The sequence below is a fragment of the Triturus cristatus genome, chromosome 9 (assembly GCF_964204655.1).
Source record: "Triturus cristatus chromosome 9, aTriCri1.1, whole genome shotgun sequence".
NCBI lineage: Eukaryota > Metazoa > Chordata > Amphibia > Caudata > Salamandridae > Triturus > Triturus cristatus.
Genome location: NC_140592.1, coordinates 760,536,453 through 760,554,025, shown reverse-complemented (window position 1 = coordinate 760,554,025; position 17,573 = coordinate 760,536,453). Strand labels below are relative to the sequence as shown.

Below are 17,573 nucleotides of genomic sequence, written 5' to 3'. Positions count from 1 at the left end.
GCTTGAGTACCGCATTTCAGAGGGTGAATACCATGAACAAAGGGGTTATATATTGCAATTCCACACATGGAATACAATCTTATAGGTATTTGTACAAATTAAAAAAGTGTTTATGCTTTCCTCAAATAGAAAACCAAAACTACAATCGATGCAAGCCTGAAACCAGAAAAAAGTACAACACACACACCAGTATAAACGCATGTGACAAAGTAAGCTGAATTTAACTTTTTTCCGCTAACCTGCGCTTCCATTCGTGCTCGTCGTTCCTCCTCCTCTTTCCTTTTCTTGGTTTTTTCATTTTCTAGTTTGGCTTCCGAAAAGGCCTGGAGAAACTGGTCGAAAATTCCGTAGAACTCATCAGGCTGGATTTTGCCGGTGTCCTCTCCGAAGTGCTTAACGGACTTACTGAACTGGGGAAAATATGAGAAACACCATTTATTACGATCCTGAAAATTGTTCAGCTTTACTGTCCGGCTGTCGTGTTGAAAAGTAAATAGTTCACATGTCATGCATCCTCTACCCACTGCTGCTTTTAACGACCATTTTGTGATCCATAGCATGCAATAATGTTAGACATCAATATACCTTGGTACCAGCCTGCCCAGTACGAACAAAAAAGTTCAGCCACGACAGGATTAGGAAATCAGAGAAGCACTGATATCAATACTAGGGCTACACTATGACATGGCACCCCTCCTGTGATGCCTATGTAGATCTTGAATATAATGAGCTTTTTTCACTTTGTGATTGAAAAGTATAAACAAAGGTGGAAAGATACCACTCATGTTTTACTTTTAAAAATGTAGGGGAGAAATGTTTCAATGCACTTTACACGACGGTCCAGACCTAATGATTTATGAGGCACTGGCAGTCATGGAATGAGAAAAACCTTACTTACCTGTAACAATCAGTTTGAATCCTGTTGTGTTGGATATTCACATGCTGTGCACACTGCTGTCATCTATTTTTGTGTTAGGAAAGTTAGAAATTGTTTTTCTTCAAAGGAGTTTAGTTTCGGGGTGACTCGTAAAACCCACCCATAAGGAAGGCGTCAAGACAGAAGCAGGTGCTCTTCAGAGCACGGTCAACCGAGTATTTTGCCATGAGCTGTGCCTTCAGAACAGCAATGCAACATTACAACCCCTTTAAAAAAAAAAATACTTTGTACATTTTTATCTTTGCCTGAAATATTGTAGAACTGAATAGTAAAATTGCCTTCCCAGCGTCCAGAAAACTCTCTTGTGCTGTGCAGGTGCAAGTGACGAACTCAAGAAGAATTGATGGCAGGCACTGTGGCAAGGTCAGGCATGCTTCTAGACATAAAATAAAAGTGTAACGCCGCTTGAACCCACAAAGCTTTCTCAGAGTTCATAGTCCCCTCAGCAAGTAACTAGTACCCTCACTCTATTCCTCCTTCCTATCTTTCGTTCATTAATTCACTGAATAAAACTAAAACATCTCAAATTCAAAGAATTTTTTTAAACAGCTATGGTTTGAAAATTCATGTACATCTGGCCAATAAGGCACTACTGTATTGTATCAATCTGATCCTGAAGCTACGGAGGAGGGACCTTCTAATATGGTGCAAGGATATATGAAATGTTAACCAACGAAATCTTCAGAATGCTCTTAACCTTGCAAAAAGTCAACAGAATCTGGAGGAAGTCCTGCCACTGTTGATAAGTGTGCTGTGTCTTCGAACGCTAGGTTGAGTCTAAGGACTCAGCACTTTTTTTTTTAATACAAATTTTGAGTTGACTGAGAATGCACCTGCTAAAACAAAATCTGACCCACGCCCACTTCTAAAGCAATAATTTAATCAGAACATACGCAGAGCCCCTAAATGAGTCTAGAGTTCAATCAAGCTCTCCGAATTATGACACATCCAAGGAGCGAGGGTACTGCTCGAACTCTAGCCAACGTGGGTCCAAGAATGTCAAAGTTTGAAAACTCTGTAAAGGGTTCACAAACATTTACATGTGTTTGCAGGGTTCTGTGTCTTCCGGGATACACAAAATCTAACGTGAGTTTACAGAGCTCGGCCAACAAACTTTTTTTGTTTTTCTTTTAAACTCTGGTAGGCCCTTTGGGGTTGAACTAAACGGCATCTGGGTCAGTGGGTGCTCACCGTGCTCCCTTATGAGGCTTTGTTCCCCCCTTAGTACAGAACACATTTTTGTGGGGTGACCAGCTAACCAGAACCTTCAAAGCTGAAAACCGTAGGACAATCAAAGAAAAAACTCCCTCCCCCAATGAGCCTTCTGGGTTTTAAATGTGCTTTCACCAGCTGTTCTTGACCCGGATGACTGAAGGCCATGCGCAGTTTGGGTTGGTAACGCACATTGAGTTGGGCACTGGGTCATGTCTGCTAACATCCGCTGTGCACAGCCAAAGGAAAATTACTGGTACGTCTGGATACTACCATCAATAATGTCATTTCACTGGATGATGTCATCAGTGATGTCATTTGAGATGTCATCAGGGATGTCATTAGTGATGTCACTGACCATGTCATGAGTGATCTAATATGTGACGTCATCAGCAGTGCATTGCGGGGGCGCGAGTTATAGTTCGCTGAACTAACTAGAACGTCCGAATTACATTGGTTTTGTACGAGTGAAATTCCAACTAACTAAAACGTCCCTGAAACCTGTGTTTTTTTTCAGTGAATTACAAAGTTTTTTTAAATGCTAATTTCGAACTATGCCTACAGAGGTAGGACATGTGCAAAAAGAGGAAGAAAGGCGCAGACAGAAGCAACAGAAATGCAGAAAGAGGCAACAGAAGTCCAGTAAGACTCATCCCGAAACTTTCAACACAAACTGAGCGGTCCAACCCGTTTTGTTGGAATATTTCATGAAGATTCGTCAAACGGCGCCAAAGATATTGGCAAATCAAAAAACGCTTTTCCTATGGTAACTAGGTCCCAACTATAACTACCTACTGGCGACCGCCAGTAGGAGATAAAAATATATATCTATATATACCAAAGTTTACAGGGACGTTGTAGTTCCGCTCAGATTGCACTCGAATAAAACTACTGAAATTCAGCAGTTAGTTACCTGAGCGAACTATAACTTATGCCCCCACAATGAACTGCTTATAACTTCACATATTACATCACTGATGACATGGTCAGTAACATTACTGATGACAGCTCAAATGACATCATCCAATGAGTGAAAGTGTTTCATAATGTTTCTGAGACTTAAAGATATATAGTAAGCTACTGCATAAGTTAAGAATAATGTTACTTGCCCAGTAAGCATCTGTTCTTGGCATGTAGAGCTGTAGATTCACATGCTTTGCATACTCCTGCCATCAATGTTGGGTCCGGATGTTTGCAAGTTGTTTTTCTTCGAAGAAGTCTTTCCAGTCACGAGGTAGGTGACTCCTCCTTTCGGTGACAGTGCACATGGGTATCGACTCCATTGTTAGATAGTTTTCCCGCAGAGGGTGAGACTGGAGTTACTAAGAGTTGAATAGAGATGTCCATGTGTATGTATGTAAAAGAAAAAGGAAGAACTGCAACAGGTATAAGTACCCAGGGAGGTGGGTGGGCGCATGTGAATCTACAGTTCTACATGCGAAGAACAAAGGCTTACTGGGTAAGTAACATCATCCGTTTGAGGTATGTGCGCTGTAGATCACATGCTTTGCATAGACTATACAGCAGTATTCTTCCAAAGCGGTGGCTAACCTGTAGCTGTTGCAGTTGTCTGAAAAAGTGTTCTAAGTACTGCCTGGCCCACATTAGCTTGTTGTCTTGCTAACACATCTACACAATAATGTTTGGTGAATGTGTGTGGTATAGACCATGTTGAAGCCTTACAAATGTCAACTATGGGGATGTTTCCTAAGATAGCCATCGTAGCCTCTATTTTGTGAGTGGAATGCGCTCTAGGGGGTATTTTTAAAGTTCTCTTTGCTTTTGCATAACAAGTCTGAATACATTTAACAATCCATCTAGCAATACCTGATTTAGATATAGGATTGCCCTTGTGAGGTGGAGTGTTAGAAATAGGATTTCTGGTAGGCTAAGGTTTGCACCCAAGCCAGGCAGAAACCATCACTCTAGTCAGGACAAGGGAGTTACACTCCTAAAATAACCCCTGCTCACCCCCTTGGTAGCTTGGCACGAGCAGTCAGGCTTATCTTAGAGGCAGTGTGTAAAGCATTTGCACAAAACCAACAGTAATACAATGTAAGCACTACAAACTGACACCACACCAGTTTTAGAAAAATATCCAAATATTTTTATATAAACAAGACCAAATACGATAAATATCCACCATACAGTACTTCAGAAATAGTTACTTCTCAAAATGTCTTTAAGTTGCAAAATACGTTGAAAAACACAGTTCGTACGTCTCGGTAGCTCGGTCCGAGCCTACCGCGATGCTGAAAACAACAGAGTCTTGCAGTTCCCGCTGACCGCGTCAGTACGGGCCAGCAACAGCGGGACAGATTCGTTCACAGTACCTTTCTTAGTGTGACCCACACGGCGGTGCGATTCAGTCTTGGCGTCCGTCGTGGTTGCGATGCAAAGTGGAAGCGATGCACGGTGCGGTGCCTCTCGATGCGGTGCGAGCAGTGGCTCGGTGACAATCGTCCAGACGGCGTCGGTCAGACAAAGGCGGGCGGTGCAGGGCGAGACGGTGCTCGATGCAGTGCTGGCAGGTTGCGGTGCAGGTGACAGAGGCGGTCGTTACGTCCGTCGCGGTTACTGTGCAAAGTGGCAGCGGCGCACGGTGCAGTGCCTCTCAATGTGGTGCGAGCAGCGGCTCGGTGACGATCGTCTAGACGGCGTCAGTGAGACCAAGGCGGGCGGTGCAGGGAGAGGCGGTACTCTATGCGGTTCTGGCAAGTTGCGATGCGAGCGACAGAGCCGGTTGGCGGGGAGTGACACTGGCTGAGTCGGACAGCTGTGCGTGAGGAGTCAGTCACGGGTGTCGAGCCAGCAGCGATCGTGTCGGTGAGCCCAGGCCAGCGAAGCGAGGCGATGCAGGTTGCGGTGTCTCTCGATGCGGTGCAGGCAGCGGCTCGGTGACGGAGTCAGTAAAACCAAGGCTTATGGTGCAGGGCGAGTTGGTGCGGCTTGCGGTGCCTTCAGGACACAAGCCAGCGACAGTCGGTCGCGGTTCCTCCTTCTCTGTGGCAACTGAAACAGCGGTTCCAGGAGCGGTACCCAGAGGTTGGTGAAGTCTTTGCAGTCCCTGAGACTTCTTAACAGGAGGCCAGCTCGGTTCAGGCCCTTGGAGATACTCAGCACAAGTAGAGAAAGTTCAGTCCAGTCCTTTCACAGCCCAAGGCAGAAGCAGCAGCTGCAGGCCAACCCAACAAAGCAACAACACAGCAAAGGGGCAGTACTCCTCCTGGTAGCTCTTCCAGCTCTTCGTCTTGGCAGGTTCCTTGATTCCAGCCAGATCTAAAATTCTTGGGTTGGGGTCCCAATATTCATACCAAGTTTCTCTTTGTTCTCTGAAGGCAGAGAGGCCTTTGCCTAGTCCAAACCAGTTCTGGTCAGTTCTGGAGTACTCTGTTTAAATGACTCCTCCTTTCCTTTCACAGTGCAGGGCAGAGACATCAGACGCACCGCAGGAGGTGGAGCCAGCATTGGGAAGGGAAAGCACAGCCCTATTCAGGTCCCTGGTGCAACTCCTCCCACCCATCTACATGGAGATCTCTCTATTCAGCCCTGTGCTGACTCACCCTGTCTCCGGGAATTCCCAAGCCCCCTGGAATTCCCCAGCCCCTGTCACTCAAACTCCAGACAAGGAATACACAACCTAGCAGAGGCAGGTTTGGATGGTCAGACAAGAAAATACCTACTTTCTTAAAGTGGTATTTTTAAACTCAGAACGTTACAACCAACTTCCCTAAAGGATGTATTTTATCATTCTAAGTTCAGGCATACTAAACTCGAATTTCTACCATGTTCCCTGGGTCCGTTAGGATTATAGGATGTAAAAATCCAACTGCCCATTCTGGCCTATGGAGAACAGGTAGCCTTGCAATAGTGAAAAACGAAGTAGGCTGTAATTCACTATCAGGACATGCCACACACACCAGGGCATGTCCTAACTTTGACATACAATGCACCCTTCCCACAGGGGTACGTGGAGCCTACCTTAGGGGTGACTAACATGTAGAAAAGGGAAGGTTTAGGGACTTGCAAGTGTGTGCACTTGCCAAGTCGACATGGCAGCCCCAGGCTTCACACAGGCTCTGCAATGGCCTTAGACACACTTTACAGGCTGTTTGCATGGGTTGCACAATCCAGTGCTGCAGCCCACCAAAAGCATTTGATTTATAGGCCCTGGCACTCGCAGTGCACTTTACTAGGGACTGACACATAAATCAAATAGCCAATCATGGAAACACCAATCAAAACACAGTTTACACAGAGAGCATATGCGCTTTAGCACTGATCAGCAGTGGTGAAGTGCCCAGAGTCCTAAAACCAACACACACAGGTCAGGAGAAAATAGGAGGAAAAAGCAAAACGTTTATGGATAACCCTGCAAAAAGTGCCATTTCCAACATGGAGCAAAAGCAACAAAAAGTTGTTTAGTCTTACGAAATGACTTTGCTCTTTGTATGTAATATAAGAGGGCTCTTCTAAAGTGTGTAGAGCTCGTTCTGCCACTGAATCCGGTTGAGGAAAGAACACAGGTAACGCAACCGATTGATTGATTTGAAAGGCAGAAACTACTTTAGGTAGAAACTTAGGGTTGGTACGAAGAACCACTTTTTGGGTCGAGCCTAGAGCAGCACGCATGCGCTGCATGCTCGACTTTTAGTAATGGGCTTTAGAAAGCTCACCACACGCTCGTGCGTGTGGTGATGTTTTTCTCCCAGGCTATTGGGCTTTGCGTGCGTCTTTCTAAGAAAGACAACACGCAATTGGGGAAAGGCGGGTGCATGTCCCGCCTTTGCTCTGCCCACGGCATATTGCTTGCGGTTACCCGCACAGGCCACAACGGTTTTCAATTATCGTGCCCACACATGGGCGCGATAACTGAAAACAGATCTCTCGCTGTGGCGTGCGCACACCCCTCGCGTGCTCGTCTAGTAAGTTGTCCGTTGGTCTTGTCTCTCAGAATACTTTCACGAGAATGTATTACTGCACATGAAACCACCAAGGCATTATTTAGCCGTGTATCCTTTCTATGACCGATGCTTTGTGTCCATACATACTTTACAGTATTTCTTTCAATCCGTTTGCGTTTTTTCCGCCATAGTGTCAGCATGGAGATAAGTGTTATTGAGTACTTTATGAACTGGAGTTACTTTGCAGTTGTGTACAACCTCTGCCCCTCTGCCTCGTATATTATTGTCATCTCGCCCGTCTCACAATTTTAGGAGCCATTTTGGCAAAAGATCATTTTAACTTGAGGCACATCTGAACAGTCCTCACCACAACATTCTAATTGCAATGTCCGTATATTGCAAAATTAATGTATAAGGCTTTAGTGTAACAAGAGAAGCTTTGTGTACTTTCCTGCTGTATACATGTGGTGTATAGATATTATAATTTTCTAGAACACTTGCTGTTCCATATTTCATTTTTTTGGCACTGTAAATTGCAGGAATTGGCTTTGCTTCGATTCGAAACTGTGACATGCATGACTGACCGACACAATTACACCGGAGCGCCTTCCCACATTGTTCTTATGAAACGCCATTATGCTGCATGATGACATTATAAAAGCAAAAAACTTGTGAAATTGATGTAGCATGCTCAATTCTAGCTCTTGGGTGCTGTCACTCACTAATTTTGTAGGTGACCGTATGTAAAGGTTAGGTGTAGTCAATAAGGCTTGCACTTTTGAGGCTCGCTTTTCTAGCACCATTCAGAAATCTTAGCAGGGGCGCAGCTAGACCTGAAATTCGGAGGGGTGGGGAGGGGGGCACTAACACTTCCTCCAAAAGGGCAGGACCAGCATGTCCAGTAATGGGGTTAGATCTATCCTTGCAGTCAATATGGCTCTAGTTGTACGAGCTCCAGGGGCTCGCTCAGCGTGTTCACACTGCGCACCCGCCCTCCGCCAGCGCACTAACAGCCCACGAGGGACGGTGCACAGGAAGGTCTCTACCTGCTGCCTGACCCTTCAAAACCATCTTTCAAAATATGTGAACTGTACCAGAAACGATATTAAATCAGCATACTATGTAGAAGTCACAGCCTACGCAAAAGGGATTTAGAAACGTAGTTTTCGCTTTAAAGTTATTGTTTCGAGTTTTGCTAAACATATTACATGGTTGCAAGCACAAGAGCAGACCTTCCACCCGCCTTCCCCAGGAGGTTATACCTGCACCGTTTCTGGTAAGAGCTTTTGTGGGCGGTAAAACAAGTCTTGCGCATGATAGGTTCGAAGATCCGGGCAAGTCCAGTAAATGTCCCTCATCCTGGGAACATCTTCTCAAACCCCCTCCCGCCCCGGAGCTGATGACATGCCTGGCATTCAGCACAGTGGCCCAGCACCAAACTGTGATGTGTGCAGCACTGCAGGCATCAGCAACATCAAGGGGGGTATTCACTTCACTCCTCCCCCGCCCCCCAGCCCGTTGGGCTCGCAGTCTCTGCTTCATTTATAAAGTGCGAGTTTCCTCCAGTCCAGGTCATAGAACACACATGCGTTGGAGTGCGCTCTTTACTCCGCTCTTCTAGGTGTGTAATATGTGTGCAGCAGACACTCACACCACAGGTCTTTGGAGATGCCCCCTCATCTCCACCAAGGCTGCTGGCAGCACTGTCTTGGGCTCATTCATAAAAAAGTTTGCCTCAAAGCACCGCTCGCGTACATTATTCCTCCTCGATCTAGCGCTGCCCACCCTCTGCCCTGTCACCCGTGCCCGGCAATGCACGGATCTCACACGTGCACCTGCGCGGCATCCGCTGCGACACTCTCAGAAACATACAACCTGGCGTCTGTCTGAGCGGGGCATATTTTTAGGAGCTGCCAGCCCTTTACTGCCCTTCCTTACATCAGCTAATAAGCTAGCTCAGCGGGTTGAGCACCTGCTGCAATGCAAACAGCAAACAATAACCACGTTTGTGCTTTATTCAGGGTTAATGTAAATCTCATCATGATATTTTCCGGCTAGCCACGCGCTGCGAAAGCCTTAACCTGACTTGAAAGCATGTCTTCTCCGGTTAACGACTTCGCTCGTGCTAAATTAGATATGAGAGCTCTGCAGTCATTTTCTTCATCTCTTCAGAACAGTTATTTTGTAGTTATCTAGGCTGCTGACTCCAAACTGGACCTTATCGGAGCAAGTGATCGCCTTATCTTTACAAGAACTCTGCACAGACCGTAACAGCAAGATAGGAAACTGAGGCACGCCTGGGGTGGGGGCGGGGCTTCGGGCCAAGTGCAGCCAGTAACATGCGACACAAAAAATTACAACAAAAAAAATACAACAGACTGTAAATAGCTAACACTCATATAAGGTCCCAAAGGTGAGACCTATTGGCTATGCCAATGCTTGTTCTTTGTGAAGCTGGAAAAAAAGTTCTTCTATGGTTAGTGCCTGTAGATCACCCACTCCTCTGTGAAGTATTTGCAATGAGGAAAGCGATTTTCCACGAGAGAAATTGCAGTTCACATTTATGCATGGGTTCAAAAGGTGGGTCCATTAATCGTGTGAGGACTATGTTAAGATTCCACACTGGGGCAGGTGTAAGTCTGGGTGGTATAACTCGTTTTAGTCCTTCCATAAAAGCTTTGATAACTGGTACTCTAAAGAGAGATAAGTGTTACCTATTTTGTAGATACGCAGATATTGCAGCGAGATGTAAGTGGATAGAAGTGCAAGATAATTCTGACTGCTACAAGTGTATATGATATTTTGTATGGAAGCATCAACAGGATTGATGATGTTAGTATTACAATAGATAACAAAACGCTTCCATTTAGCTGCATAAAAAAAGCTCTTGTAGTAGGTCTTCTGGCCTCTCTAATAATGTTCTTACAGTCTGGTGGAAGATTCAGATAACCAAACTCTATGACTTCAGGAGCCAGACCGCTAGGTTGAGTTCTTTGGGATCTGGGTGTCTGATTTCTCCATGGCTCTGAGTGAGGAGACTGGATGTGAGTTGTAGCACTATTGACAGCTCCCGCACGGTGGTGAACCAAGGTTGACGGGCCCATGTGGGAGCTACTAAAATCAGTGTGAGGAATGTTTGCCTGAGTTTCCGAACCGCTGATGAAATGAGTGAGAGGCGGAAAAGCGTAGGCAAATATCCCTGACCAGTTCATCCATAGTGCACTGCCTTTGGAGAGTGGGTGTGGATACCTGGAGGCGAAGCTTGGGCATTTTGCGTTTGTGTGTGGCGAAAAGATCTATTTGAGGAAATCCTCAATTTTGAAAGTATGGGAGGAGAACTTGAGGGTGAAGGTACCACTTGTGGAATTGCTGCCTCTGTCTGCTGAGAAGGTCGGCAATCTGATTGTTTACTCCAGGAAGGTGTTCTGCTAGGAGATGCATTTTGTGGTGTATGGCCCATTTCCAAAGGTCTTGAGCTAAGTGTGACAGTTGGAGAGAGTGTCCCCTCCCCCCTGTTTTTGTATATAATACATAGCTGTCATGTAGTCAGTGCGGACTAGGACAGCTTTGGCTACAAGGTGAATTTGAAAGGCTTTGAGCGCTAGAAACACTGCCATCAGCTCTAGATGATTGATGTGGACTCCTTTGGTGGTATCGGAGCATCTTTATGTTACGGTGCCGGTGTCTTGGGTGCCCAGGATTTCGGTTCCGAAGACTGTTTCGGCTTCGAAGGAGTTGGGCCCGAGACAGGTTTCAGTTTCGACCCCGAAGGTTTTGGCTTGGTGCCAGAGTGTGGATGACTCGATCCCGAGCCGGAAGGCTTTGACGTGTGTTTCGGTGCCGAACCCGAAGGTGGGGCATTGGAAACATGTTCTCGGTGCCGACCAACGCCCGAAGGCAGAGGTGGGACTGGAACCTTTTTCTTGGGCTGAGTTGGACTTTGGGGCAAGAGAGGATCGGTACTCACAATACACTGACCTTGTGGAATGTCTTTGTCCACATCGGAGCCAGACTCGGAGACGTAGATGGGCTACTCTTGTTCTTCCTCGGCCCCTATGGCATTGCCGGTTTCTTGTTCGGAATTTTCTCCAAATAGGTCCGGAATGGATCTTTTATTCTGGCTCTGCATGTCGCGACGTCGAGCCCAACAGTCGCGGAGCGTTTTCTTTGAGCGGAAAGATTTACACACGTCGCAGTCCTGTTCGTTGTGCTCCGAGGATAAGCACAAGTTGCACACTTTGTCTGAGTTGGTGCGCGGGAACTTCGCGTGGAACCAGGGACAGAATTTGAATGGAGTCCGTCCCAACGACTGTGAGGTGAACCGACGCGTGTAGGTCTGACGGCCTTCCACGAGTCACCAGATCGAAAATAATTTTTGTAATAAATACGATACGTGGAGAAATGGAGATACGAGATCGAAAACAATACCGTTAAGGGTAAGTGGATTGCACACGAGGGGAACCCAAGAAACGGATGTCGAACCAGAGCACAGCAATTCACGTCCAATCCAGATGGCAGAAAAAAACAATCTAACAATAGAGTCGATGCCCATGCGCACTATCACCGAAAGGAGGAGTCACCTACCTCGTGACTGGAAAGACTTCGAAGAAAAACAACTTGCAAACATCCGGACCCAACACTAGATGGCAGGAGTATGCAAAGCATGTGATCTAAAGCTCACATGCCTCAAACACTAATATTCTTTCTAAATTAGAAACGAGTGATATTGTTTCTAACATATGTCATCTGAGTGGGTGTGTGACTGTCTGCATCAGTGTGGGAGGGGGTGTGTGAGTGAGTGGATTTAAAGGTGAATAAGGGTGTATGCAAGTAGATGTATAGGTTTGTGAGTAGCTGTATGGGTGTGTAAGTGACTGTGTGCGTGGCTGTATTGGTGATTGAGCATGATTGGCTGTATGAGTGAGTAACTACCTTAGTGGGTATATGAGTGAGGGGAGTATGAGAGTGGCTGTTTTGGTGACTGAGTGGCTGTGTGAGTGGCTCAATAGGTGGTGACTGGGTGTGTTTGTGGCTGTATGGGTAAGTTTGTGGCTGTTTGAATGGATGTATGGGTGAGTATGTGTGAGTGGTTGTTTTGCACAGTACGTGTTTGTGTGAGTGGCTGTGTAGGTGAGTGAGCGGGTGGGTGGGTGTGTGACTGCTTGTATGGATGTGTGAATGCGTATGTAAGTGGTTAACTGGATTAGTAAATGGATTTGTGGGTAGCTGTATAGGTGAGTGAGTGCTAATGAGTGGCTGTATGGGTGAGTGAGTGGCTGCATTAGTGAGTGAGAGCCTCTGTGGGTGAGTAAGTGGGTGGGTGTGTAAGTGACTGTACAGGTGGCTGATTTGGCTGTGTTAGTGGGTGTATGATTCATTGAATGTGTATGTGAGTGGACGTATGAGAGGTTGTATGTGGGTGTGACTGGTTCTGTGGATGAAGTCATCAGTGATTTCACTGACCATGTCATGAGTGATGTAATATGTGAGGTCATAAGCAGTGCCATAGCGGGGCGTAAGTTATAGTTACTTGAGATAACTATAACTGGTGAATTTTAGAGGTTTTGTAGGTTTAAGATGTTATGTTGGCACTAACAGTCTCACCTAACTATGAATAACTATGATGTTACTTTAACCTTTGGTTTTTCCCAGTGAAAAAAAGGAATATGCTACTTACCAGTATGCATCTGTTCTTGGCATGTAGAGCTGCAGATCTACACACTATGCATAGATCGCCATCTGGTGTTGGGCCCGGATGTTTTCACTTGTTTTTGTCCTGGAAAGTCTTTGGAAGTCACGAGATAGGTGACTCCTCCTTAGGATGTTAGTGCGCATGGGCATCGGCTCCATCCCCCGATTGTTTTTCACCAGCAGGGAAATGATGGAGCGTAGTAAAAAACAGGAAATATGCCCATGTACGGTATATCTAAATAAGATCTTACTGGAACAGATAAAGGTAGCCGGGGAGGCGGGTGGGCGTGTGTAGATCTACATGCCAAGAACAGATGCATACTGGTAAGTAGCATATTCCGTTCGAGGCATATGAGCTGCAGATTACACACTATGCATAGATTGTATAGCAGTACCCCTCGTCAGCGGCGACCACCAGTATCTGTTGCAGTAGTTTGAAATAGTGTTTTGAGTACAGCCTGGCCCACAATAGCTTGTTTTGTTTGCACATCTCCACAATAGTATTTTGTGAATGTGTGCGGTGTAGACCATGTAGCTGCTCTGCAGATGTCATCTAAGGGAATGTTCCCTAAAAATGCCATGGAAGCCCCTATCTTTCATGTAGAGCGGGCTTTAGGAGGAACAGTTAAAGAACGTTTTGCTTTGTGGTAGCAAATTTGTATACATTTAACAATCCATCTAGATATCCCTGATTTTGATATGGGGTAGCCTTGATGTGGTGGTGAGAAAGACACAAAAAGTTGTTTTGTCTTACGAAAGGGTTGTGTTCTCTCGATGTAATATAGCAATGCTCTTTTAACATCTAAAGTATGACAAGCTCTTTCTGCGACTGTCTGTGGTTGCGAGAAGAATACTGGCAACCACACAGACTGATTGAGATGGAAGGGAGAAATTACTTTAGGAAGGAATTTAGGATTTGTTTGGAGAACAACCTTATTATGATGGATTTGTAGAAAAGGTTCCTGAATAGTTAGTGCTTGTAGCTCACTAACTCGCCGTAGAGAGGTAATGGCCAGTAGGACAGCAACTTTCCATGTTAGGAATTGAAGCTCACATTTATGTAAGGGTTCAAAGGAAGGACCCATGAGACGTGTGAGAACGATGTTCAAATTCCACACAGGTGAAGGTGGTACTCTGGAAGGAATTATTCTTTTGAGGCCTTCCATAAAGGCTTCAGGTACTCTGAAAAGTGATAGATGCTGTCTATTTTGTAGATATGCCGCTATGTTAGCAAGATGTAGTCCAATAGACGTATGGGCTAAGTTGCATCTTTGGAGGTGTTGTAATTAACCTATGATGTGTTGGATAGACGCGTCCAGGGGATTGATGTTGTTGTTTTGGCAATAGATCACAAATCGTTTCCACTTGGCTGCATAGCATGCTCTAGTGGTGGGAAGTCTAGCTTCTTTAATGACGTTCATACAGTAAGGAGGAAGGTGAAGGTAACCGAATTCTAAGACCTCAGGAGCCAGATCGCAAGGTTGAGCTGGGTCCGGGTGTCTGATCTCTCCACGGTTCTGAGTTAAGAGGCGTGGTGAGAGGTGTAATTTTTGGTGCGGGACTACGGACAGTTCCAGCAATGTGGTGTACCACGGTTGTCTGGTCCAAGTTGGAGCAACTAGAATGAGAGTTACTGAATGTTGCTGTAGTTTGCGCACCACTAGTGGAATGAGTGGGAGAGGCGGAAAAGCGTTCTGAAATCTACCTGACCAGTTCATCCATATCGCATTGCCTTTGGACAATGGGTGTGGATGTCTGGCGGCGAAGCTTGGGCATTTGGCGTTTTCGTGGGTGGCGAAGAGGTCTATCTGTGGTTGCCCCCACATTTGAAAGAATGGCTGAAGAACTTGGGGATAAAGTTTCCACTCGTGGATCTGTTGTGTTTGATGACTTAACAGATCGGCGATGGTGTTTTGGACTCCCGGGACATGTTGGGCTAGGAGAAATATATTCTGTGGTATAGCCCATCTCCATATGCTCTGTGCTAGTTGAGAGCTGCAGAGAGTGTCCCGCCTTGTTTCTGTATGTAGTACATGGCTGTCATGTTGTCTGTGCGGACTAAGATAGCTTTGCCTGATATTTGCTTTTGGAATGATTTCAACGCTAAGAATATGGCTAGTAACTCCAGGTGGTTAATGTGGAGTAACTTTTGTTGAGGTGTCCATCTGCCCTGCATGGTGTGATGTGATAGGTGAGCTCCCCATCCGGAGAGCGATGCGTCCGCTGTCATGACAATTTGGGGAACTGGCTCTAGGAACGGTCACCCTTTGGAAAGGTTTTTGGTGTTCCACCACTACAGAGAGCGAGGAGTGTGACCGTCTACCAACACCAGATCTGTTAGCTGACCTTGAGCCTGGTTCCATTGGCATGCTAAGCACTCTTGTAGCGGATGCATCTGGAGTCTTGCGTGAGGCACTATAAATATGCAAGAGGCCATCATCCCTATGAGTTGCATGAACACTCGAGCTGGAAGGGAGTGTTGAGGTTGAAATTTGGGGAGGAGAGCATGCATGCATGCTTGCTATCCTGGCTGGAGTGGGATAGGCTAGCGCTTTTGGGGTGTCTATGGTGGCACCGAGGTATTGTTGTGTGTGGGACGGTTGCAGATGAGACTTGGTGTGGTTTACTGTGAACCCCAGGTTGTGGAGTAGCTGGATAGTGGTGTGAGTGTGGTGTACACACTGGTTGTATGAGCTGGCTTTTATGAGCCAGTCGTCGAGATATGGGAAGACGTGAATTTGCTGTCTTCTTAAGTGGGCTGCTACTACCGCTAGGCACTTGGTGAATACCCTTGGTGCTGTTGTGACTCCGAACGGGAGTACTTTGAATTGATAGTGCTGCCCGTCCACTACAAACCTGAGATACTTCCTGTGAGCTGCGTGAATGGGAATATGAAAGTAGGCGTCCTTGAGATCTATGGTAGCAAGGAAGTTGCCTTGTGAAAGAAGAGGAAGGACCTGCTGTAGTGTGACCATGTGGAAATGGTCTGAGTGTATGTATAGGTTTAGGGGTCTGAGGTCTAAAATAGGTCTCAGAGAGCCGTCCTTCTTTGGTATGAGAAAATACAGAGTAGACTCCCGTGTTTTGTTGGTGCAGGGGAACCAGTTCTATTGCAGTTTTTTTGTAGAAGAGAGATTACCTCCTGCTTTAGCAGAGATAGATGTTCTTGTGACATTGAACGCTGTTTGGGTGGTATGTTTGGAGGGGTAGAGGTGAGTTCAAGACAGTAACCTCATTGAACTATCTGTCGCACCCGCCTGTCTGTGGTGATGTTGGTCCAGACCGGAAGGAACTGCTGTAGTCTTCCCCCGACAGGAGTGGAATGGTCCGGGGGAAGTGGAAGGAAGTCTTTGGGTAGGGGTGGAGGCAGATCGGGTGTTGTTAGTCTTGCCTCTGCCCTTGTTATTGTTGCCTCCGTACCCTCCTCTCTGGTAATCTCTGGTGAAGGTTGACTGGGTAGAAGCCTTGTAAGAGGTGGAAGGGTTGTCTGATGAGTATCCTCTGAAGTTGCCTCTGTAGGAGGAGCGACGAAAAGAACGTCTGGGAGCTTGCGATTGCAAGGCTACCATTGACTTGGCTGTGCCCGTGTCCTTTTTCATTTTCTCTAGGGAGGAGTCTACATCAGGGGCAAAGAGGTGCTGTTGGTCGAATGGCTGGTTCAGGATCGAACTTTGTACCTCAGGCTTAAAGCCTGAAATGCGTAGCCAAGCATGCCTACGCAAAAACACACTGGTATTTACGGCTCTGGAGGCGGTATCTGCTACATCGAGAGCACAACGAATGGAGGTATTGGTGATTAGTTTACCCTCCTGTATGAGGTCGTTGGCTTTGTTTTTATATTTGTCCGGGAGGTGTTGCAATAGGGACTCTAACTCGTCATAATGTGCCCTATCGAATCTGGCTAGTAGGGTCTGAGTGTTGGCGATGCGCCATATGTTAGCCGCTTGTGAGGCTGTCCTCTTGCCGGAGGCGTCCAAGAGTTTAGACTCTTTATCGGGTGGGGCTGCGTCACCTGATGTTTGAGAGTTAGCTCTCTTCCTGGCATTGGATACCACCATGGAGTCTAATGGAACAGGGCCCTTAATATAAGCTGGGTCTGTAGTGGCAGCTTTGTATTTCTTTTCTATGCGAGGGTTGATGACCCGAGCCCTAACAGGATCTTTGAATATATCAGGAGCATGCTTAATAACTAACCCCTTTGAGCATGGGTAAAGTAGATGTTGACCTTTGTGTGGTGTCAAAAGTGCCCAACAAGAAATCCTCCTCAACGGGGTCTGTGTATAGGTCGACCCCGTGGCACTGGGCAGCTCATTGTACGAGTTGATTAAAGCCCATGGTGTCCTCTGGTGGGGAGGGCCTAGAGGGGTAGATGTTGTCTTGCGGGAGATTTGGGACATCAGGTGTATTATAGTCATCCCAAGGGTCAGGGGACCCAGGTGGGCTGGGATCCCCTAGTGGCACATCATCCGCACCCCCCCCCCCCATGTGTCAGAGGTGTCATCATCATCTACTGGTGTAAGAGATGGTGTAGGAGAGTGAGGTGGTAGGGGAGAGGATGGAGGAGGAGGTTGAGAAGGGACTTTAAGAGGGGATGTGGCAATGTCCCTCTTTTTAGGTGGTGGAGGAGGCGTAGGCTTGTTCAGTGGTCTTTTCCTGGAGCTTAGTATCAAATGACCAGTTTTAGGGTCTTTAACCAGAGTTTTTTGTGCAGGATCTGGGTGAAAAAGCTCTTCTGCTGAATCTTGGCTTTTCGGCGCACAGTGTTTCGGTTCCGAGGACTTTTTAGGCATCGACTCCGGAGTGTCTTTGGTTTGGACCCGTGTTTTGCA

The 17,573-nt window shown here is 46.4% G+C and overlaps 1 protein-coding gene across 8 annotated transcripts in view; it reads right to left on the bottom strand.

The window, feature by feature from the left end:
* DAAM1 (dishevelled associated activator of morphogenesis 1) overlaps positions 1-17,573 on the bottom strand; it is a 579,575-nt gene that overhangs the window by 19,949 nt on the left and 542,053 nt on the right. For all 8 annotated transcript variants that reach the window (XM_085626090.1, XM_085626094.1, XM_085626087.1 and 5 more), the window contains one exon: positions 240-410. In XM_085626090.1, coding sequence (XP_085482216.1) covers positions 240-410 — 171 coding nt within the window. The remainder of the gene's footprint in view (positions 1-239; positions 411-17,573) is intronic.